The sequence below is a fragment of the Macrosteles quadrilineatus genome, unplaced genomic scaffold, assembly GCF_028750875.1.
Source record: "Macrosteles quadrilineatus isolate MER2022 unplaced genomic scaffold, UCM_ALF_1.0 Scaffold_8__2_contigs__length_117827958, whole genome shotgun sequence".
Taxonomy (NCBI): domain Eukaryota; kingdom Metazoa; phylum Arthropoda; class Insecta; order Hemiptera; family Cicadellidae; genus Macrosteles; species Macrosteles quadrilineatus.
Genome location: NW_026542601.1, coordinates 111096113 through 111120848, shown reverse-complemented (window position 1 = coordinate 111120848; position 24736 = coordinate 111096113). Strand labels below are relative to the sequence as shown.

General features: G+C 34.6%; 2 protein-coding genes across 2 annotated transcripts; one reads left to right on the top strand and one right to left on the bottom strand.

The window, feature by feature from the left end:
* The first annotated feature begins 1342 nt into the window (after nt 1-1342).
* On the top strand, nt 1343-12442 carry LOC129000728 (endoplasmic reticulum-Golgi intermediate compartment protein 2-like). The gene is made up of 8 exons (XM_054427702.1): nt 1343-1437; nt 3092-3217; nt 4075-4230; nt 4780-4996; nt 7430-7680; nt 8167-8289; nt 9060-9197; nt 11962-12442. The coding sequence occupies exons 2-8, from the start codon at nt 3112-3114 to the stop codon at nt 12150-12152; spliced, it is 1182 nt and encodes a 393-aa protein (XP_054283677.1). The 5' UTR covers nt 1343-1437; nt 3092-3111; the 3' UTR covers nt 12153-12442.
* Nucleotides 12443-14071: 1629 nt separating this feature from the next.
* On the bottom strand, nt 14072-22987 carry LOC129000663 (vanin-like protein 1). Its single transcript, XM_054427625.1, has 7 exons — nt 22916-22987; nt 19930-20079; nt 19062-19184; nt 17754-17902; nt 16803-17017; nt 16161-16352; nt 14072-15208 (listed from the first exon to the last, which is right to left on the bottom strand). The coding sequence occupies exons 1-7, from the start codon at nt 22985-22987 to the stop codon at nt 14355-14357; spliced, it is 1755 nt and encodes a 584-aa protein (XP_054283600.1). The 3' UTR covers nt 14072-14354.
* Nucleotides 22988-24736: the final 1749 nt, after the last annotated feature.

Genomic DNA, 24736 nt, shown 5'->3' with positions numbered 1-24736 from the left:
GGCAAATGAAACCGCTATAACCTTGATCTGTAACAAAGCTAACATTTCGTTCATTGAACACAATCTTTCAGTCAACTTTGCCTTGCAATACTCACACTCTGGTTGTCGGTGATGTATAAATCTAGTTGGATTTTAATCAAATTATCATCCATCAACTCCTGCACCTTACATCACACGTTTCTGTACTTATAATGTAAAACTGAATTCATTATTAGTTCTACTTTACAGGGGGCGGTATTCCTCGTCCTCCCTATTCACCAACTTGAGTCTCGTGATTTGAAATGAAGGAACATCATGAATCTATTGCTAAATGAGGTTTCGACAGAATATATAAAAAGAAACAAGTTAAGCTATTTAAAAGTGTATTTTAACAGTTTCAAAATATGTGTTAAGGGAAATTTAAATATATAAAATACATTCTTCTATATTTATACGACCCTTTGACTTTATGTTTATATAACCAATGCTAAATTAATTTTAAACAAAGGTTGTCGCCGTGTACTGTTTCTTACATTTTCTTTTTAGTGTGGCGTCGCCGCCGGTGTCCGGAATCGGCATACGGGAGGGAAGATGGCTAAAGGTGTGGTGACGTCATATATATAGTGGCTAATTAGAGATGGGACGTTCGGATCACTTTACTGATCCGGGTCAACTGGTCTCGTTCACTGCCGCGACTCGTTCAAAAAACCCGTTCAATTGAACCGGTCTGTCGACTGTCAGTCAGCCAGCTTTCATGACATAACGTCCCGCCAGAGTTTGTATCGGATGGCTAATGTCTTCTCTTGAGGCAACACCATAGATAAAACAGGAGTATGTTTTATCTATGGCAACACGCAACACGATTACCGTAACGAAACGGTGATTCCAGCGGCGTTAGTGGCATAGTTGGTAGCGCATCGGACTAGTGTTTAGGAGGTCTCGAGTTTGAAACCCGTCGAGGTCATTAACTTTTTGTCTTTATTTGATTTTTATCTTATTTTTTTATTATCAGCAAGTTTGGTTGGTTAGGTTAGGTTATGGTAGTTAAATTTTAAAATACTGTACAAAATTTTAAAATTGATTTTATAATTCAAAATTATAACTAAACATTCATTTAATTTTTATCTTATATATTTTTTATATTATCCACAAGTTTGTTTGGTTAGGTTAGGTTATGACAGTTTAATTTTTTAATTAAAATGTTAATTTTATAACTAAAAATTATAAAATTAACTTAATTTAAATTTTTCAACTTAGCGGTTCTGGCGGTAAACGCTAACACTAAGTTAGCCATCGTCCCTCCCGTGTGTCCCACCGGCCGGTGTCCGGTGTCGGCGGGTGTCGGTGTCGTGTCAAATAAAGTACTAAACTGATCTTTGCAGTCTGCACTGCACTGCTACGCTAACTGTCAACTCCAACTGTCAAGTCAAGGCTCAGGCTGGAGTGTCAACGTTAAGTGTAAGTGTTTTGATCGTGTCATTATATAGGCTGTATCAAATCTTTTATATAAGTTAAATAATATTATCAAATTACTAATGATAACGGGATCCTTTTTTCTTTACTGCAATCTAACATAACCTTTAAACATAATATAGATAATTTTAGGGATTCAAATTAGGCTGTATCTTTTTTTTAAGAGCGGTACTCAATATCAATTATTAATGTTTATTTTCCAGGTCTTATTTAGAGTAGAGCTGATTATTGATGTGACTACCATTATTAAGAGAAATCTCTTGTAAAACTCTGGTTACACATTAAGTTTAATTTTAGTAAACTTAACCTTAACTTACTAAAAATGGCCAAGGCAAAAGTTCTATCTTTTCATCTGGGTAAATCTGTTTGCATGAATGGATCCAGCCAGTTGAAAGGGGGAGGGTGCTGCTTTAAAATAATTTCATTGAGTGCTAACTAAGTAAACCACCTGGGCTGTAGGTAGGTTATAGAACCTCTTTGGACATTTTTAAACATACCTAACTGGAAACATGCATTGTGTGTTAAACTCGAATCATCGTGTTGAATTCAATGATACTCAAACCATGCCTACTTCTTAGTGTGCCTATTATTTTATTAACATTATGTAGGCCTATAGGGCCTAAGTATTGCTCTAAGGCCCAGCGCACACGGTATGACTGTTTTGCAACTGTCGTTGCAAACCAGTTGCACGTGCAACTGTTTTGTGACCTCGGCAATGTATTGCAGTGGGGAGGAGCACACGGCGCAACTGGTTGTATGCGATTTAAAAAAAGTTTGAAACCAGTCACATGCAACCGTGGGCCCGACGTTGCAGATTTCAGTTGCACGAGACCACGGGGTGTTTTGTGGTATTTGGTGGTATTTTAATGGAGGTATTGTGTTTTTAGTGTTTATAATTTCCTATCCGACTAGCTGTAGCTGCTACACACAGCCTAGTACTAACATTCTTGCTCAAATAAGGGTAAACCCAATGCTCTCTCAGTACCCTTCGCTGTCTTCGGTATTGATTATAGCTAATAACGTCTTCTAAGTCTAAGTCTGACGTAGTAAGTGCATTTAAGGCCTTAAAACAATGTAAACTGCACTAAATTAATACTCCACTGATTACACGATAGACGCAACTGTAGTTGTAAAACAGTCACACCGTGTGCGCTGGGCCTAAAGAGGGGCTGCAGTCTTCACAGCCCCCTCCCCTTGGATTTGCCCTTAGCTGACTTACCTTTAAGCATGATTAGCCTGGGCCTAATCAGTATTAACTACAGTTTACTATATTCTATTTCTATCTTGTGTGTGTTTCATTTTCACCCTTTGTAGCCATTGTGTTTAGTTTTTAAGGATGTTAAAATAAATTTAACTTAGTCGTAATTTCCCAGAGTTGTTATTGGTAATAAATAAGCTAGCAACATTTAATAGCAGAATTTGATGGTGGTTACTCCTTCAATGTTCCTTAAAATTAAGTCAACACTTCATTTAAAGGAATCGACTTTAGCTCCATCAGTTTTTGTTAAATGTTAGGGAGTGGAAACCTTTGACAGTTTCATCCCAATCCAAACAAAGTTACTTGAATAATTGTATTCAATAGGCTACATCTATGCACAAATGTGGTTTGAATCGGTATTAGCTTAACTTTCTGTTTAAGGTTTTTATACACCAGATGTAATGCTTCGGCAGAGGAAGAAAATATCTTTGGATACTGTAAGGGAGTTGGATTCATTTCCAAAATTACCTGAGACATTTGTAGAAACATCCAGGGTCGGAGGAACATGTGAGTCTTAATAATAAATAGTCGAATATAGGTATCTTCTTAATATTTTAAAAGTAAGTTTCTGTTAACGGAAATGTTTTGATCTGCTTAACTATTAATTGATAGGCGACTGATTAGGCTGATAGGCCTTGAAATTAAATTGAAAGTTTAATTTTACTTCACCAAATAAATTACGTGAAACTGGCGAGGGATCAGCAATAACTAGGCCTACTGCCTATCTTTTCTTATTGCCCCTCCAAAAAATTCTTGTTCTAGGAAAACTTCAACCAAGATGGTGTCGCAGTATGATGTGTCATTCCGAGGATGACACAACTTCAGAAATCTGCGGGAAAATCTATGGGGAACACAAAGTGTGCAAGACATTAAATCTACTTCATTTCTTGATAAGCAGAGACAAATGTAGCCTATTACAATCCTTGTTATTCATACTTGTGTAAACCATCTTGATTTGTTGTACAAATTGTAAAATGGCTGCTTGCCGTAGAAATAAATAAAATGAAATAAAACAAATAAACAATCCATGGAGGCCCTTCCTGTTTTCTGACAAAAATGAGTACGGTACCTTAACAATAGGCTATGTTAAATGTGTTTCTATAATTCATAGAAAGATAGGCCTAATGAAGCGGCTTTTAGTTTCCTACGGTTTAGTTAGTTAAACAGTGTTTTACTGTAGGACTATCTATAAAACTGAATAGCCTAAACAAGTTTAGATTTAGTAAAAAAATTGGATGCTTTATTTATTGTAAGCAATAGAATCAGATAGGCCGATTACACACAGCTTGGTCAAGTTAAACTGTAGGTTCTTATAAAAATGTAAGTTTTGCACATTTTTGTTAACAATAATTTATTTATTCCAGTTTCAATTATAACTGCGGGCATCATATCATGGCTGATATACTCGGAGATATCGTACTACCTACAGAGCAGGTTTATGTTCAAGTTTGTCCCTGACACCGACTATGAAGCCAAACTGAAGATAAACATAGACCTCACTGTTGCAATGCCTTGTCACAGTAAGTACTGAATAAAGTTTTGATGTTCGCTTTAGAACTTTTGCTGAAGCAACAGTTTCTTGTCTGATCAATTAGATTGATAAAGGCAAACATAGATAATAAGGATTGAACTTTTCCTAAAATTTTGACTGTGAATTTGAAACTTTTCATAAACCCTGATTTTCCTCCTTAGGAAGTAACAAAATAAGATATAAACTATATTTAGAGTTCTCAGAACAGCACCTTTTCTCCTAATACTATTTCATTTTACTAGCAATGAATAGGCGTATTGTAGCATAAAATTATTATTAAAATTTATTGTCAAGAAAATAAGTTTCCAACAGATTTTTTTGTGTTCTTCTTTTCAAAAATATAGAATTTGAAAATTCAAACAAGTTTCTTAAAGTTGCTTGATTTCAAAGATTGGTGACGGTTCAAAACTAATCCATACATTTACTGACAACTTGAAACACTAGATGTACTCCAACGGGTGTTTACTTTTTACCATATATTTAATTACACGTAAACGAAAATGAGGTTTTAGTTTTTTGAAAAATTTTGTTTTTTAAGGTGTGGGAGCAGACATTCTGGATTCCACAAACCAGAATGTGTTCATGTTCGGCACCCTAGAGGAGGAGGACACCTGGTTCGAGCTGTCGCAAGAACAGAGGATGTACTTTGACAACATGAGGTACATCAATCAGTATCTGAGGGATGAGTATCACGCCATACAAGACCTTCTGTGGAAATCTGGCGAGACCAACTTGTATGGCAGACTACCCAAGAGGTAGGTTATTAGGTTCCGATAAATGTATGAAAAAAACAAATTTTTGGTTGGAAATATGGCTGATTTTACTTCATATTTGTGGGTTCAATATAGGACTCAATATCAATATCATCGTGCAATGGAGCTTTGACTATTGATAACTAGACATTTAATCTTTTTTATAGTAAATATGAACGTACAGTAGTTGAATTGAGAAATGGACACAGTGTGTTGATGAAAGTCACTGATTTCTGGCAAATTTACTTTTTAACTATATTGTCAATTATCAATCATTGAGATGGGGACGCCACCTAGGTGAACCCAAATATGAGTGTAGAATGGTGTGAGATGAGCTATGATCGTAGAAATAGTTTCCAATGTTCTCTAATTCTACATATGTAAAAATGTCAGTTTCTTTTGGAGAGCTAGACAACACAATCAATTTAGAATCATAAGCATAAAGACATAATTAAGTTAATTGATATTATAAAACCTTACCTGCAACTGTTACAAACAGGATTGCTAAGGTAAGGCCTTATACTGTAATATCAATTAATATATAAGCAATCCAGAGGCTAAAATGATTGATAACATAAATAAGAATTTGGCTTGTAGGTTAATGTATATTTTATGCCCTTAACGAACAAGAAAAAAGCAAATGCCCCAAAATTGAATCTTGTGGCACCCCAAATTTAATTGGTTGATAAGTTGATGATGATTCGATAATTATAAAATAATTTTTTAAATGGGTAATTTCTACGAATTGAGATCTACTTGTCAAATAGGAAGAAAACCAATGAAGAGCTCTTTTAGATATAAGCTAATAAGCTACAGTTATTCCATGTAGGCTAGATAGAATTCCTATTTCAGTAGATAATACAACCTATGGAGATACAACTAAGCCATATTTTAACCCCAATATCAATATAATCTATCTATCTATCTATCTATCTATCTATACTATTATAAAAAAGAGGTGGTTGCTGTATGTGTGTATGGGAAAAGTAAACTCGAAAAATACTGGTCGGATTGGGCTGAAATTTGGCATGATGATAGCTCACATTCCCGATTAACATATAGGCATATTCTTATTTCAAAAATCCTTTCGGGCTCCGCCCCAGTGGCTCTGGAGTTTCCCATGTTGACCTTATGAGAAATGGAATTATTGAATCTTAACAGCTGTTTCAATTAAACAAGTTGGTTCTGTTCTATGATGTTCAATAGCATTAAAGTTACAAGGATTACCAACAGGGTGCAGCACTATTATTTCTTTTACATTTATGACAACAGCTAATTTGCAACCAAAAGGTGAGTGAGCGTAGCGAACGAACTTCAACCTGGAGGCGAGTTAGCGTAGCGAACGAGCTAACCTGAAGGCAAGTGAGCGCAGCGAACGAGCTCCAACCTAAAGGTGAGTGAGCGTAGCGAACGAGCTCCAACCTAAAGGTGAGTGAGCGTAGCGAACAAACTTCAACCAGGACGTGATTGAGCCATGCGAACGAGATAATCTTGAAAATTAAGAAGTTAAACGGGGCAAAGCCCGCGGGTTACAGCTAGTACATTGATAAAATATTATGTCATATGGTAAAATATTTCAGTTTAGTCCCAGATGTCTTTTAAAACCCATATTTTTATAGTGTCATCTCAATTATGTGCACTCATCTTTATATAACTATGTAAATGTTTTATTTTTTTACCATGGAAGTAATGAATTGACCCAACCATGAGGTATATTTTCATGTTGTTCAGCAATACAGTTTTCCACTGAAAGTTTGAGCAATTTACATTAGACTAGAGCTGGCAGATGTGTTGTGTTTACTTTACTGGTGCATAAATAAACATTACCATATTTGCCGCAGTCTCATAAACTGATATACTTAACACACTGATATTTTTTTATAAATTGCCATCTAAGTAAGGCCCCTGAAAATCTTTTAAAATTCCCTATTTTTGTATCACTGGTGCTATAGATGAATTGTTATTGCTGGTTTGTAGATATATCTTATTAATGATTTTTGGGGGTTTTCATATTTTATGATCATTTTGAAATTCAACCAACACAGGTTTGTTTGTTGCACCACTAATCAAAGAATACTTTTTAAATAATATTATTTGTAGGAAGAGTATCATCAGGTGTCATGAGTTTAAGTATTTTCATATTTCTTTTTAAATATTTTGAATAATAATATTATTTGTTGGAGTACCTATCATCAGGTATCATGGGTCCAAGTAGGCCTATAAATTTCCATGAATATTTAAGTATGACCTTCACCTTCTTATATAAAAAATATTCCTTACAATTGTAGCTCAACCAAAACACTCTGTAACCAAAATAACTAAAACTTCTTTTATCCAAAAACGACCTTCCCCACTCTTTCATTTCTTTAGAGATTTTACTCTATTCACAATACATGACAACACTTTCAGAATGATACACAGTTTAATTATTTCCAGAAAATACAATCCAGTGACGCCACCAGATGCTTGCCGCATTTACGGCACCCTGGTTCTCAACAAAGTGGCGGGAAACTTCCACATAACGGCGGGAAAGTCTCTGTCACTACCACAGGGCCACATACACATCTCTGCGTTCATGTCAGACATGGATTACAACTTTACCCACCGCATACATCGGTTCTCCTTTGGTGATGCGAGCCCCGGTATCATCCATCCGTTGGAAGGTTACGAGAAGGTTACCACAAACAGTAAGTGAGATATGTCTAATGTGATATAGATGAGGTAATAATACAATGTTGGTAATGTGATAAAATTGTTGCAGTTTATTTTGAGTAGTTCTGCACTGGTTGATTCATTTCAAATAGTGATTTTACCTTTGGATAATAAGTCTTAAGAGTTACGAGCATGTTTCACAAAGGTAATATTATTTTATACCCAGGTCTGCATGTGATGTGCTCGGGCCAAAGAGGTAATTTTGCGCACCACCTCCTCCCCTTCCTCACAAAGGAAGTTTTCTCTTCTTTGCGCCCCAAACAAAACTAAAACCTCTGGCATCTCTGGGAAAACGGCTCTGTGTGTACCTTTTACATTGTTGTATATTAAATATTAGTAGTATGTCAACACTAACACACAAAAAATACTGATAGAGAATTATATCGATAAGGACGATTAAGATGCCAAAGTATGGTGTGGTGTGAGCGACAATTGTTTTAAATCACATTTTTCTGTTGCAGACATGGTACTGTATCAATATTTCATTGAGGTCGTTCCAACAGACGTGTCTACATTCTTATCAAGAACTTATACTTACCAGTATTCAGTGCAGGACAACGAGCGACAAATAGACCATCACAAAGGTTCGTTGCCTTTAGGTTTGTTTAGAGGGTTATTTGAAAATAATTAAAATCGACTTCATACTATGTTTAAGGATGGTTTTGAAATATGGTATATATTATATTTTTTGAATAATAACAATCTTTCATTTTTTGGAGGAAAGTTTTAAAATTATAGAAAATAAATACAGTAAAAGCACGCTTACGTGACATCGGACAGTCCGGCACTTTCAATAATTCGGCATCGTTTATTAATACTTATCGGACAATAATAAATTAGCAGGGTCTAATTTTTTAAAATACTATTTTAAGTTATATTAGCCCGTTCAGCAGAGTCAGTAGCAATCGCTAGACATCAGGAGTGCTGATTCTGCTTTTTTGGAGTGAATTTGGAGGTTTTATTTTTATTTAATCTTTATTTCCATTATTTTATATCACTAATAAAATAAGAGAAAGCACAATAATGGCCTGCCAGCCATTGATTTCTCTTTTGACACTCTATTAAATTAGCTGTAATTTTGCAACTCGCAATAATGGCTTCGGCATTTTCAACAATAAGGTTACACCAAAGTTAAGTCAAACGGGTTGGTTTAGCAAACGTCTACTAACTTAAAAATAATCAACATATAAAATTGGTCTGTAGCCACACAGTATGGTAATATGGTATCGAATGTGTTCAATGAAATGTATATACAAATTGTCTCCTCTTGATCTATTAGGATGTTGTTTACACAAGAGGTCATGTTTAAGCCATGGCTATATTATGTTACTGTAACTACATCACTGTTCCTCAGGGTCCCATGGTATTCCTGGTATATTCTTCAAGTACGACACCAGCGCCCTCAAGGTGCTAGTCACGGAGGAGAGGGAGCCTCTGGACCAGTTCCTCGTAAGACTCTGCGCTACTGTAGGAGGAATATTCATCACGGCTGGTGAGTCAGTTAAGTTTCACTTCTAGTTCCATGAGTGGCCAATTTCAGGTCATGATGGTAGTTTGATAGTAAGGCGAAGCTAAGTGCAGAAATAACTATCGAGTGCCGAAGTGGGACTTCAGTAACAAGTAGTGAACAATACTTTTCAAAAAGCTATGCAGTTTAAAGTAATCAAATTATCTTCCGATATTTCATAGTCTAGTTCGATATTTGCAAGACTGAGGGGGGGGGGGGTAAGTAAATATAATATGATATGTAGGCCTACTTATGCACCCTTGTCTTGCAATACTAACGAGTTCTTCTCTTTCAAATTTTCATAACATGTTTGTACAATTTATTGAAAAGTCAGCTGTTTAAACAATCCTATACTCTAAAACAAGCGTGTGTACAAGCAAAGTTTTCTTTTGTCTGAGGATTTTTTATTTTATTGTTTAATATGGGGTATTTGGCCACAAGAAATTGATTGGATTAGGTCACAATGCTGGGAAAACTCCAGTTTCCGCCCAGTCATCATTTGATTTGACAAGTAAACAAAAATTACCATACAGGTTAGTTAGGACTAAATGTTTTCAAGAATAGTTATGTTTAGTTTGTTTTATTAGGTGTATTTAAATAAATACACCGGTACTTAATTTTGATTGTTTGATTATTTCTTGTGGCAAAAGAAAATATTAGTGGTCCTGAACAGAAACTTTCTTTGTTTGGGGTTGTAGAAAATTTGTTTTGGATAGGCAAATAGACTCAGGGCTGTTTCACCTTTTCATTTTGAGGTCCTCAGAGGCAAATAATACCACCCATTCATATGTAGGCTTTATTTGTAGGCTTACATATATATGTCCGTTGGCATGATAACTTGAATGTTGGCATGAATGAAAATTGAATATAACTGAATGCAATTGAATGAAAATCATCCAACGATTTTGATAAAATTTTGGTATAGACGTGTAAAGCTATGTTTACTTGAACCAGTTCGCAAACCAGCATGATCAGACTATGAAAACAGGGTTTTATGGCGTGAAAATTTGTTTTTCCATTTTCACCCTCGAATAGCAATTTGGTAAATTTAAATGTCATTATAGGTCGGCGCTTTTAAGTTACGTAGAAAATTCCAATTAACTGTAAACTTAAATTCCCATATGTTATTCTTTTAGGGGATAAAAGCTGTTGTATATTGCTTGCATAATAATAATAACAAGAATCTTTATTTGTCATAAGGATACATTAGATCATCGACAAAGTCAAAATCATGATTATACATCAGTCGTCAAACAAAACAAAATCAAAAACACTTCCAATATTTTGAAAAAAACAATAGGGCTTAATAACTAAAATATGTACATGACTAAACAAACAACAATATAAGGACCTGATAAAGCAACAGGTTAGCAGCAGGGTTATACAATCAAAGATTTATTTGGCCAGATTTGAACAAATCGTCCAGGCTATAAGAAGGGTTGTCTAATAGCCAATTATAAAACAAGGACTTGAATTTTTCTTGCGGATAAGCATCAATATTGTGTTTTAAAAGGTTATATACTTTAGTTGATAACACTATGTGGCTCTTGCTAGTCTTACTAAGCTAGTCTTGCTTAGTCTTACTTACGATGTGATTCTAACAAGGCACTATTTTAAAATCTGGTATTGTGATTATGAATATTGAATTTTAGGTGATGGGGTTTTTTTTAAGATATAAAGGGCAAGATCATAAATAAACAAATTTATTACAGTTTTAATCTTAAAATCCTTAAAAAGAGGCTTGCAGTGCTCATCTGGCTCTGATCCATTCATAGCTCTGATAGCCCCCTTCTGTAGGATTAAAATTTCATTAATTCTTCCACACCCACCCCAGAATATCAATCCATATCTCATTACAGACTGAAAATATGCAAAATAAGCCGATCTCAAATAGTTCTTTGGAATTACATCTTTGAGACGACCAAGACAAAAAATTACGCGAGATAGTCTAGTAGACAAATAATTTATATGCTCATTCCAGGATAGTTTGTTATCAATATGAAGACCCAACAATTTTGTAGTGACAGCACTATTTTCATTATTAAAGGCAGAATCGTGTTTCAAAGTAAATTTTATTTCTTGAGTTTTACAGTCATTCAATAGAAAGCCATTGGCATGAAACCATTTGGATGCGTTTAATTTTGTGACTTGGACTAAATTTTGAAGTACAAGTTGGTTATTGTTTTCATGAAAAAAAGTTGTATCATCCGCGTACAGAATAGTTTTAGTATTTATTGCCATTGGAAGGTCATTAATGTAAATTAAAAACAGAAGTGGGCTAAGGACTGATCCCTGTGGAACACCCCAAGTTACTTCCCTTTCTTGTGATTTTTTATATTAGAATTTACTAGTTGTTTCCGGTTTTTTTAAATAAGATGAAAGAAAATTTAGAGAAGATCCGTTAAACCCATACAGTTCTAACTTTTTAATAAGAATTTCAAAGTCAACACAATCAAATGCTTTGATTATATGGATATATTTTAATAAAATTTGGCAAGTTGATTTATTTCATACTAAGCTACAGTATTACAATTCACTAAAAAAATACACATTGCTTTCCCGTAGCAGCAAACCTAACTACTCACTAAACCCTAATGTTATTGTAATAGGAAAATAATCTGAAAATCTAAGAGTATAAGAATATCCAATGTAAGAGAAAATCTAACTAAGTAAATGGAAATCCGCTCAATCTGCAGGTTTGCTGTAGCTGGAGTAAGTAATTTATTTTAAAATTGTACTTTTGTTTCAGGATTCGTAAACAGTATAGTCCAACACATGGTGAAACTGTGGAACAGAATGATGTATCCCACCACTACACACACCAGTTTGAAATCAACCAATTACGTTCCGGCCTCCCCTCCACCACTGGTTCCCACGCCTATTATCTCCCCCTCCACTCAGGACCAAGTTTCGTCTACAGTTATATCTGCGGACTTATGAGAAACGTGACCTGACTCTTAAACAAGGGTCTAAGGACTTAATCTTGCATTTAGTGAAAAGACAGTGTGTATTTTGTATATAGAATTTTTCATATGTAAGAAGTGTGAATCTACTATGCCTTGTACGTATAATTTGAGTATTTTTAAATATTGATTTTGACAAGCCTACCATTTAAAATGCAGTTTTATATTATGCCAGCTAAGATTTTTTTATAAAATCTATAACTTATTTAAAATGCTACTTTGGCTGTGAATATTATTTATAGCTATGTAAATAAAAAGTATTATGTATATCATATTCATTATTGGCCCCCCTTCTAAATTTAAATTTTCAGTAATATATATTTTTTTAAATTTAATAATTTTTTTCTTGATAATACCATTGACTATATATATACCTACAGGTACTGTAGGTGTATATAGACAATGATAATACGTAAGCCTCAAAACCCGAAATTAATCCAAATTTGCAAAAATGTTAATGCCTATCATTTTTTTATCTGTACATTTATATATTCCTCGACCAGCCTCTAAAATAGATTTTGAAGACACTGGAGGATTAAGTCAGTACAGTAAAACCTCAACTAAACAATTTGTGGACCCAGAGATTGTTGAGATTGGGGGTTGTCGAGTTATCTAGAAGATTGAAGTTTTTAATGGGTTTTAGTTTTAATAAATGAATACAGAACAGACTAATTATTACCCATAAATTTATTAATAACATGAGTATTTTTACATTTTGACTAAACAATCATCGAAGGAATGTAGAATATTCAACATTTAAAACTTGAAAAGTTGTACACAACAAAAAGGCCCCGGGTACGATACGAGCGGCATGAGCGGCGCCGCTCATGGTTCCAAGTCAAAACCGATTTTTGCAAAAACGCCTCTCAGGTGAGTCATGCTTCAGTTCGGCCTAAAATGACAGGGAAACAGCAGCAAACATGCGATACGGGTCGATACGTGAGGTGAAGTCCAGCGAATGTTTGTGGAATGACCAGCACGGAAGTTTTCAAACACTTCAGTCACCAGAAAAGTATGGGACCAAGTTAGGGTTAAGGTTGTTTTTTAAACTAAGTTTTACTTTAAAGGCAAACAATTGTCAGATAGCAACAATAGTTGTAATACATCTTGCAGGTAAGCATAGTTTACCATTTTCGACTAAACTGACTCATAGAACTGGGGAAATTTGATGAGCGTTATAAATGTGCCACTTATCTCGTAGCCACCACCTACGACTGTCGAGTTACCGGGTGTCGAGTTAGTGAGGTCTTACTGCATATAGGATTTTGATAACTTCACTACACATTTCTTTTAAGGAAAATCAATCTAAATAACTTAACCTAAACATTTATAAATCTTTAAAACTATGTAGGAGGTTTTTATTAATTGGAAAATTCCACATTTTTTCAATACTTACTACAGTAGAGTCCCGCAAACTCGGCACTCGATAACCAGGCAGTCTGGATAACTCGGCCATCACCTGGCTCAGAAAATTAGTGATTTTTTGAGTCCGAGTTAAACATGGACTCAAGCCAGCTCAAGTCATATCATTCTCAGCTCGTACAAATGATTTGTTGTACTACAACTGATGACTTAATACTAACTTGAAATGTAAATATACATAAAAGAGGTAGTTAATTTTAGCTTAAAAATTGTATTGTTCTTCTTTTAAACCCTAGTTCCCCATAACACGGCATTTCACAAACTCGGCACCCTTCCAGTCCACATTACGCCGAGTTTGCGGGACTCTACTGTATACGTGTATGTTGGTTTGGAGGTTAAGTATCTTCAATTTTGTCTCTACTAATAAACCATTAGACCAATAATAACAGGTAAACTTATGATTTTAAAATAAATCAAACAAGACAATTTGCGTAAAAAATAGTTTGTTTATTCAAAGTTTTAGTTACTATGTGCTATATATTGCATATTCAACGTGTTTATATTCCAACACATTTTTTTTTATCTAAAAGTAGTGGTTTAAGAAAAAGTTACATAGATACATACATTTAAAGATATAATAGTTTCTGCTCTCACATAATCATAATAATCAAATCACATAAAGAGTGTCTAGTCTAAAAAAACTCTATAAATTCATTAAATGTGTATGTATCCAACAATTAATTCGGTTATTTCAAAATTAGATTAAATTTGCAAAACTTACAACAAAATTGAATAGCGGTAAAAACCAACTTAGCCATCAGTTACAAACTAGTACAACTGACGTAAAACAAATAATTAGTGATGAAGTTAAACAAATCAAACTACTGAATGCACGTGACTGAATTGTTTGATCCGTTTCTCCATCCCTTGAGAAAATTCTTCCGTACAAACTAGCGGTCACGAGATTAGAAATGGGTTCCAAAGTCTTCAATGTTCTTACTTGTGTACCGTTTCTTGAGGGATGTGCTTCGTAGAATTTGAAACTTTCAGTAGGCAAGAGGGAACCAAAGTTTTCTCCTTGACCAGTCAATAGAATGTTTGGTCCCACAAAGGAGTGGTTGGTTGAAAAATCCCCTCTGATTGTAATTGAGTGAAAAACTAAACCGGTTTGGTAAAACCCAAGCAACATATTAGGCTTGGCTGAGACATCGTCTGACCTTAAACCGCAAGAGGAGTGGTCAGAGTTGGCACATGGAAGGATCGCACAAACTTGTACCCCACCATAATCAACTCTATCATAGTCTCGCACCCCATCAAACACCGCCAGACGATAAAACATCTGTGAATAATCATCACCTCTTGTGGTTTCTTGGTGGGATTTACTAAAAACCGCTCTGATAGCTAGGTCGAATAGACAACACAAGCTGTTTTGGCAGATATACTCATTAACTGTAAAGTCAACATAGAAACTCTTCCCATCAATAATGTGAATTGGTGATTCAGGAGGAATTATACTTTTGTTTGTATACATTTTCAGAGCTTTTTCTAGTTTTAGTTTTATTTTATTAGTGTTTTCAGGTGTATCCTGAAATGTTGACTTGGTTTCTTCCATTTCATCATCCAGAATTAATATTTCGGATAATAATTCCTTGCCTTCTTCAGTGCCTAGTCCTGAAAACATTTTTAATATAAATTCGTATTTTTGTACTTCCAGAATTATGGACTAAAAATGAAAGATATACACAGTTAGACTTTAAACTTTTAATTTAGGATCATAACCTGTGACATAAACTTGCTTTATCAGAAATGTATTAAGCTGCACAACTGCACATTCATCCCCTACTCATGGCTTAAAACACATTGTCAGTATTACCAAATTAATATCTTTCAATGCTAAGACTGTAAATGAGGCCAGATCGTTGATAGTTTACTCAAAGACATACTATTCTAATACCAATTTTAATCATCTACTAAAAACTGTAGGAGAATTTTACAAAAAGTTTTTTAGAACAAAAGTGCAATTGAGTACGGTTTTAATTTTTTTTACCTAAACTTGCCTCGTCAAGGTTGGATAGTAATTGAAATATCTGTAAAATGTTTAAACTATATTTATTCAAATTGAAACTGTTCCTAATCAAACGTTTATAATCATGCAAATGTTATGTAATAAGTACAAAATAAACCATTGACTTCAATGACTAAACTGAACAAGTTTTTGCAGCTATCACCTCTAGAACAAACTACAATCACGATTACTGCTATAGTAAAATACATAAAGCAATTAACGTTCATTTGGCCTTAATATCAACTGCATGATACTAATATGTGAGGGGTGGACGAGAAACATGGTGGCATGCAATGCAAGATATTCAGGGAAAATTACAATCAAGTTCATGTGTTTTAAGCCAATCCAATTACTATACAGTAAGAGGTGGTGAAAGGGGTGGTCTCAACAGTGTACAGTATAACCACACAGATATACCGTGCAATCTTATGGTAATCTATCATCCATAAAGAGGGTTGGAAAACACAGAAAGTGGGATAGCCGAAGATCGGATAATCAAAATTGAGACTAGTCATTAATTTTAGTTTGAAAAATTAGAGCCATTAAAATACAACTGACCTGATCGGAGTTTCTTAGGTACGTCGGCTTGTAGCATAAATGTTTGTCTGGCCTCTGACATGTTGTAGGCTACTGGGCCACGACGTCCAAGGTAGATTCCGGTACCAGAGCTGCCAACCGACGGATCATTGTAACCAGAGGCCAGTAACACCACGTCTTGAGAGTATGACCAGTAAAACTGCTCCTGAATGGCTGGAAAGTACAACTAGATTATAGGTCTGTATGGGTCAGCTGAAGAAAGTTTAAGGTTAGGTCCAACTGGTTTATGTACAGGACTGATTGTTGTTTACTATTTGTTTCTTGTACAAAGAAGACTCAGTCAGACCGCTTGTGGTTAGCTGAACTAAGAGTACTGTGGTCGACAAAAGCCTGAAGTTAAAAGTCCTCATAATGACTCTCAGGTCGTAGCACAAGTTAAATACAATTTGAAACAGTTTTGCTTAGTTCCTTACATAGTTTGTCATAGTTGTGAGTTAAAGTTTGGCTGTGTAACTCTTTTTTACCAATATATGAGCCTTGGAGGCTCAAAGGTAATGATGAGTAAAAGTTTTCAGCAATAAACCCAAAAGGCAAAACAGCTTTATTCAATTAACAGAAATAACAAAATGTTAAAAATTAAAAAATTGTGAATTCATTTCATACCTGTAAGAAAAGGCATCTCAGAAAACCAAGCCGTAGGAAATATGAAATGAGTAATGTTGAACTCATTGGCCAAAATAACGCCAGGGTCTTCAAATATTATGTCAAAGCAAGTGAATATCCCAAACCTGACTCCAAAATTTGTATCAAAGTATGCAAGTTCTTTGTTTGGTGAAGGGCTCTTTCCTGTTTCTCCATACAAATGGATTTTTCTGTACCTACAGCAAAAATATGTTTATATTGGTTAGCAAAATATAATAATATTGACAAATATTTAATTTCATTAACTTTTATAGCTATTTGTGTATTAAGAGCGCAAAGTACGTCATTCCCGCTCAAGAGCTGTATGGCCCGAATTTGAGTGGAGGATATGAGTAGAATGAAATGAGGCATGCAATGTGGTGATTTTACTGTCCAAGCCATGCTGCTGATTCTAATTTTTTTAGCAAACTAATCCCGGTTTCTTTAGCCACAACCTGTTATTTAAAGCATAACGATCAAGGACAGCTGTGTCTAGTTTCAAACCATCAAAAAGCTATTGACTTTTCTCAGGATTGTAGTGATAGCTTCTCTGAGTTTGTGATAGCTATTATCTAGTGAGCCAAATATTACAGGTTTGAGGCTAAAAATATTTTCATCACTGCAATCACTACTATACCATAAAGTTCTCTGTCTTGTCTTTTGATCGCCACTCAGACTAATGATGGTCTCTGTGTATAGTGAGTCGACAGTGAGTGGCAGTTCAGGTTATTTCAAAATTCCTTTGCAGTAGGATTGCCACTAATAATACAAAATCTATAGTCACTCTTTAACTAAAAAACAAATAATGAAAAAACTTATACATCACAATCAAAAAGTTGAGAAAACTAGAAATTTACACTGAGTAAATGGTTAAGCTACATAGTTAATTTGCCTCAAAGTTTGGGTAGAGTAAATAAATACATTTTTTTTTACCTCACAATGATTGTCCCAGTCGAGTCAAACACAACGTCAGTGTTGAAGTAAACGTTTTTTTGCTGAGAGATGTTGAAATATTTCTCTCCCAGGTTGACTACCAGGTAAGTCTCCGTGGCCCGAGCAATACAAGACAGCTGCACTAATGGCTGTAAAACAAAGGGGAATACTGTTTTAACTCGGTTACTAAAACAAGCCTCTTAAACGTATACAACTCTAACATCTCTGTGGGGTGAGTTGTTAGCCCAGTGGTTAACGTCCTGGATTTTGGAGCAAGAGGGACGGGTTTCTGCACAGGGTTGCCACCTTTGGTTAGGGAAAAATCGGTACGTGCCCCCTCTTCTCCTGGATTAACTTAGGCATAAACACGGGCATAAGGCACGAAGTCGGGACTGTCCTGACAGAATCGGGACGGGTGGCAACCCTGTTTCTGTGCCGTATCCCCAAAAGTTTGATTAGTTTGTGACTTGTATCACTTTTTTCTTAATTGCGTTTGTTGTTCCCTTACAGTAAATGCTACTGACGTAAACAATAAGAAGAAAAACTCTGGTTACATTTGACAACCCTCACACTGTATAGGTTTAACCGTTATCTATTTATTTAGAAATAGTTTAATTTTTGTTGTGATGTTTGGGGAAGAACACCCCAGCATTTGGGCTTCCAAGGTAAAATAATTGAGATTTCCCCAAACAAATGTTACATTTCGTGGTCTTCAACATAGTACGTGTCATCATCAACATGGCGTGCTTAGATTCATTGCAGATTGCCATCTTTATACTAGCAGAAATGGAATCCTGTTCCTATATTACTACTGCTTGAGTTGGTATTAGCTTGACCAACTACAAATCCAAGGTAGTGTTGTTGGTTTGTGCACTGGTGTAGCCAATGTAACAAGTACAGTTCACTTATTGTACTGCACCGGCTCCCCCTTTGCTGTCCTGGTAAGTTTCATGCATATGCCAGAGGCTCATGTGGACAGGCCTATTTTAACAAGGTTAAAATAGGTCAACTATTTCTTTACAAAAATTAAAAAGTATTACACAGTACACCCTAGTATGAATAGTAGTGTTCCATTTCTCTTCTGAGGATGGCCCTGCCGCAAAAAGGCTAAATAATGTCACTTCAATATAACCATCATGAATCTGCTTCTTATCAATAAAAAAACTGTTTAAATCAATTGCATAATCATTGTTCTTCAATGTGTAAAAAATAATATTTTTATTCCAAACTATTCCGTTTAAAACATGCATTTATCATCAATTTATTGTAAAATACTTTGTGTACCTATTTAAAAGAGTGTATACTCACTGCTTCATAAGTAGTGTTGTAAGCACATGGTCTCACTTTGTCATCAGGGTCTGGAATAAACAGGTATTGTTCTTGGTTGCCATAACCTTTTAAACCAATCTCCGGGAACACAATAATATTTGGCTGTAACATAAGTTATAAACACATTGAGTGGTGAAAAAAACAATCAATCAGAGTATTTTGGATTACCTACAATAATGAGTTAGAATTGAGACCACAACATCTTATGAAATATACAAAAGATGATTTCTTTGGTATATTTAATCACACCCTCCTGAGCAGAAAATTGGCAAATTACCTAGAAAATAGGTCCATGTTGATTGTCCATCTTTTGTAAAAAGTAGAGTACATTGAAACGAAACATGAATGAGTTTATACTGATGTGGAAACCATACCCTGCAAAAAAATTTTCATAGCAATAAAAATGTTTCCCTTTCCCTTTATTTTTTACAAAAAAAATCTATAGTTCCCTGTGCAATACAATAAAAATAAAACATAGTTACATAGTTAAGTTAAATATGTGAAAATTTAAATCTAATCTTAGCAAGATTGAATCTTTTATTAATGTATATTTGAATCAACAATTGAAAATTAATTAATGATGTTTACATTTTCTGGATTTAATGTAAACATAATTTTAATAACAATTGTCGATACAATGGGAAAATTTACCTAGATTATGTGTCCTGCAACATGTTGAATTCATTAGTTTAGATGAGGGCTTTTGGTAGTATTTATTGACTTAAAACAACATTTAACAACTTACAAAGCAGCATGTGGATAAATCAAAAGTTATGAGAAGAATAATTTTCAAATATACATAAAGGCTAAACATTATTTTGTCCCTGTCTTTAAAAAATAGTGTTACCAAGAAGTTTTCATTAGCGATGTTGGTGATGTGGACATAGTTCATAACATTGTTGAGGATGTTGGTGCCAGGGTCTATTGATGGGTCTTGAGGTGGAGAATATTCCACAACCACTGCACTGTATGCATCTTTGTATGCACTGCAAGTATCCTATACAAATTACATAAACATCAACTAAAGTAACTTCATGATGGTTGGCCACTGGATCGTTAAAATTAGCACTAATAAGGTTTATATTACCTGGCTTCTGTCTCCGATCCTCGGTAGTTTTAAGAAACTACAGCTGTTTCATGCCTTACATTGGCACATCCTCAGGTTTGGTGAACGCCAGCTTTTCTATAAAATATCCCTCGGAGATGAGTTCTCCACTCCAGTCCAGTCGCGACTTATCCATCACCGGCGCCGCATCACGTTTCGCAGTCGTTTCTTAATTATTAGTGTGTATATGTTTCGTGGGTGTTTTCGTGTGTCTACATGTTTTTCGTAAAACCATGACGAACTCATCTCCGAGGGATATTTTATAGAAAAGCTGGCGTTCACCAAACCTGCCAATGTAAGGCATGAAACAGCTGTAGTTTCTTAAAACTAAAGTAATGTTAATTAACACTCTCAAAATGTTTCTGTTTGACAGTCCCTATTTGTAGTTTCCACAATATATAAACATATAGTTATGTTTCTGATTTTGTCTCTGTTTTCTATTTTCTTCTCATTTTCATGGATTGAATTTCAATTTTACTAATATTTTTATTATAATTACGTCCATGGCTCACCGGCTTAAATTTTAGTGTGCACAATCTTCTCTGCATTTTCCTTTTTCCTTAAAGGTTGTTTGATAGATAGAAAAAGAGATCAGGAAATAAATGAAAGAATAGGACTAGGCAGTTGACTATTATCCCATTAAGTAATTAAGTCAAATGCAGTCATTAAAATGTTATGTATGGTTTGCTGTACAGATAAGACCCAATGATGGATTTGTCTCCAATCTAGCCATGGTGCTAAGAAATCATCAATAAGATATTTGAGAATATTTATTCCTAGGTGAAGACGTTGTTATATTGAATGGTGACTAATTTCCAATTTAATCACCAATCGGATAGATTAAAATATTTATACTTTAGAGGAGTCACAAATAAATATTTTAACTTTGAGCCAAATCTACATATAAGAAATAACCAGTCCTTTTGTCATTAAGATTTACTGATTAAAAAATTTATAATTAAGTGCAGATGATTGATAGGCACCCAATAAATCCAAAAATTTATAATTTTAAAAGTAATAATAAACTATACCAATACAATTCTTAGTTCACAAACCTGTTAGCTTATGGCAATAAGTTATAATAAGTTTATGATAATAAGTTGTATTTTTTAAACTCAAATACACATTCAAATACACTGTAATTTGTTATACATAGTTTTACAGCAAATATCATTTAACACACAACTCATTGCATTTTGTTTACTTTATTGGCACTTTTGGATTACAAATTTGATTTTCTTATGTTTCTTTTCAGATTTGTTTAAGCTTAATGGGAAAGCATTTTTCTTTTGAACAAAGGTGAAACAAATGTTTTTCTCATAATTTGAAACATACTAGCATAGATATTTAATTGTTTTTCAAACATATACTATTTGGACATAAATACATTTTAAGAGTGACAAGCAAAAATTTTTATTTACACATAATTATTACATGGTTAAGGTTTGTTAATGACTTATCTAAGAGGGAACACAACTAAGACATCTTTTAATCCCTACACAAATAAGAACTACCAGTGTTGAGATAATGAACCTTCATTATTGTTTACAGAAAACTTGTACAAACATCAACACCATTAATTTGAAAGTCCAAAAATAGAACATTATCTTTGAAATTGACTCTAAACATTTACTAAATATGAATTCATTCATGTTTTATAGTAGGCTATAATATTTTTTAAATCAATTTCTTAGCCATGACTTGGAACAAAAATTCCTGTTTGCCACAAGAAAAATAAAACCAACAGTTTTAAATCGATTAAATAACTTCTTGAACATTACATTACACCAATACATGTATTGGTGATGTATAGGAATAAAATAAAATATGTCTTACAACACTTTCAACATGTATACACTTACACTGTGTAAAAATGAAAAAAATGTTTCAACACGTATCTATCATAAGTTCAATTGATTTAAAAATATTCATTCAATTATCAATCAATCAATTATCAATTATTTAAGATGGGGACGCCACTATGTGCGTATTTTAACCCAAATATGAGTGAAGGATGAGTGTAGGATGAGTGGCGCGATCTTGTAGTCTTGTTAGTGACTAAGGCCGACATGTTCCTTAGACACAGCTGTTAATTAATAGCCCATACAGCTAATGGCAACTAAGGGACCTACAGTTTATAGTGGAATCCGAACCACATTTTTCCTTGTAATTTACGAATTGGTCTAATTATCAGGATAGTACTGCGGATAGTCGTAGTACTCACTAGTGCGGACGTTAATCCACACCAGTGAGCATCGCATCCACAGTGCATCCCTATAAATATCCACAATTCGTGACCTCCTAGTAGCTGGATTACAGGACGACGCCACCCGTCCCAGTCTGTGATCTGTAAAATGTTCTGTATAACCACAAATATTTTAGAGCGATAAACCTAAGTTTAAAAAACCTGTTTATAAAAATCAGACATCCGCAGTAATTTCCTTTTCAAAGACCTTTTAAATCCAACAAAAGACGCCGCATTGAATGAAGTCTGAAGAATGCCCTTTAACCTGGAGGTCAGTGTTCTTATGACCTTGGCCCTTCAGAGACTGAGATAGTCATCTCTGTCACACACCTGCTCGAAAACGAGCACCTGTTGAAATGAAAAAAAATGAAAAAAAAATGTTTCAACAAGTATCTATGATAAGTTCAATTGATTTAAAAATATTTATTCATCACAGTTACCAAAATAATAAATAAAAAATTAACTTTAAGCGGTTTTACATACCTGAAATATGGTTATCAGAGCTAATCCAAACAATGTAAAGTAGCTTGACAGCATGATAACAGACTGGGACATCTGACTTGTGTTGTTATCTACAAGTCTTATCTAGCCTGTTTTGACTCAAAATCACAGTTTCACCACAAATATCAACAGGAGGTCAAAGTTCTTGTTTTACAGATGAGAATATCTCATTTTCTATTATTAAAACTAATATATAGTACACTTGATCACGGTAACCCCTACACCACGTAAGTAGTCTTTGTTGATGTTCATGAGCACAAACCAAGATGGCAGTGACCTCCGCTTGAAAAACAGTTGGGTACACCCACATGGGAAGACAAATGCCAATGCCTTCATTTATCCAATGCACACCTGCTCCATGTCCCCACTGGAGCACTGGAGCAGGTGGGGGCATTGGATAAATGAAGGCATTGGCATTTGTCTTCCCATGTGGGTGTACCCAACTGTTTTTCAAGCGGAGGTCACTGCCATCTTGGTTTGTGCTCGTGAACATCTTAACAAAGAGATCAGAGACAAAACAATCAATATCTACACTGATAGTCAAGCGACCTTAAAAGCACTACACTCTTACGAATTCAACTCCAGGCTCAAGTGGGACTGTCTTGCTTCTGTGTCTGAGTTGGGTAGGAGAAATGATCTTACGCTTTGCTGGGTGCCAGGACACTCAGGCATAAAAGGTAATGAAGCTGCAGATAGATTGGCAAACACTGCCTCTGCGACAACTATGATAGGCCCACAAACCCTTCTGTGGCATCTCATGAAACAGCGCATGTTCTGCGATTGTGTCATGGGCCAAGGAAAAGTATCGCAAACGCTGGGTCGATGTTCCCCTTCTTAGGGTCAGTAAGCTTACTCTGTTTAGGCCTTCCAAAAAGGTTGCCTCTGACCTCTTAAGACTAGATGACAGACGAAGAATTAAATTAACTGTTGAACTGATAACTGGTCATGGGCGATTCAGGAAACATTTACAACGGATGGGCTTATATGATGGTGAACCGATCTGTATAGGTACTGTGATAGGTCAGAAGAAACAGCTGATCACTTACTCTTTGATTGTAACGAGCTCTCTGACGCTAGACTGATAACTCTTGGGAATATGGCTAGAGGTAGATATCTTCCTGAGGATGAAATAATTGGGAAGGTACAGGCATTCATTGGGCGCAATAATTTTATTTTGGATGAAGTGCTTTAAGCCCACATAGCACCGAATATTTATTTGATATCAAATAGCTATCAAATTTGTGACATTTGAACATCAAATTGATATTCACGAACATTCATTTGATATCAAATAAACGTTCAATTTAGGTTCAAACGTCACTCAATTTTACATCAAATGAATATTCAAATAGAATATAAAATAAATATCAAATTTGACATTCATAAATTTATTGGTAAAATATGATAAAGAGAATATGATTGAATTTACATTCGCATTTTAAATATGATGGTGATAAATATTGATATCACATTTTTGACATTCGGATATTAAATTTATATTCACGAACATTCATTTGATATCAAATAAATGGTCAATTTAGGTTCAACCTCACTTAATTTGACATTAAATAAATATTAAATTAAATATCAAATAAATGTCTCATAAATTTATTGGTAAAATATGTTTAGAAGAATGAGGTTGCATTTTTCACATTTCAAATTTCATGGCGATTAAAATAATAGCAGTTCAGACCGCTATACAGTTCTTACCTTGATTTGACTTATTATTCCGAAGTTCCGAAATCTACTCGCAAAATCAAAAGCTTGCAAATGGATAGGTGTAATTAATGGAAATTTAAATGG

Excerpts from the sequence above, each read along its gene's own strand:
- LOC129000728 (XM_054427702.1), top strand. The coding sequence starts at position 3,112 with ATGCTTCGGCAGAGGAAGAAAATATCTTTGGATACTGTAAGGGAGTTG. Across the intron at positions 7,681-8,166 it reads CGAGAAGGTTACCACAAACA|ACATGGTACTGTATCAATAT; the intron begins GTAAGTGAGATA and ends TTTCTGTTGCAG. Across the intron at positions 8,290-9,059 it reads ACAAATAGACCATCACAAAG|GGTCCCATGGTATTCCTGGT; the intron begins GTTCGTTGCCTT and ends ACTGTTCCTCAG.
- LOC129000663 (XM_054427625.1), bottom strand. The coding sequence starts at position 22,987 with ATGTCCCAGTCTGTTATCATGCTGTCAAGCTACTTTACATTGTTTGGA. Across the intron at positions 20,080-22,915 it reads CTCTGATAACCATATTTCAG|GATACTTGCAGTGCATACAA; the intron begins GTATGTAAAACC and ends TAATTTGTATAG. Across the intron at positions 15,209-16,160 it reads ACCTAAGAAACTCCGATCAG|GACTAGGCACTGAAGAAGGC; the intron begins GTCAGTTGTATT and ends AAATGTTTTCAG.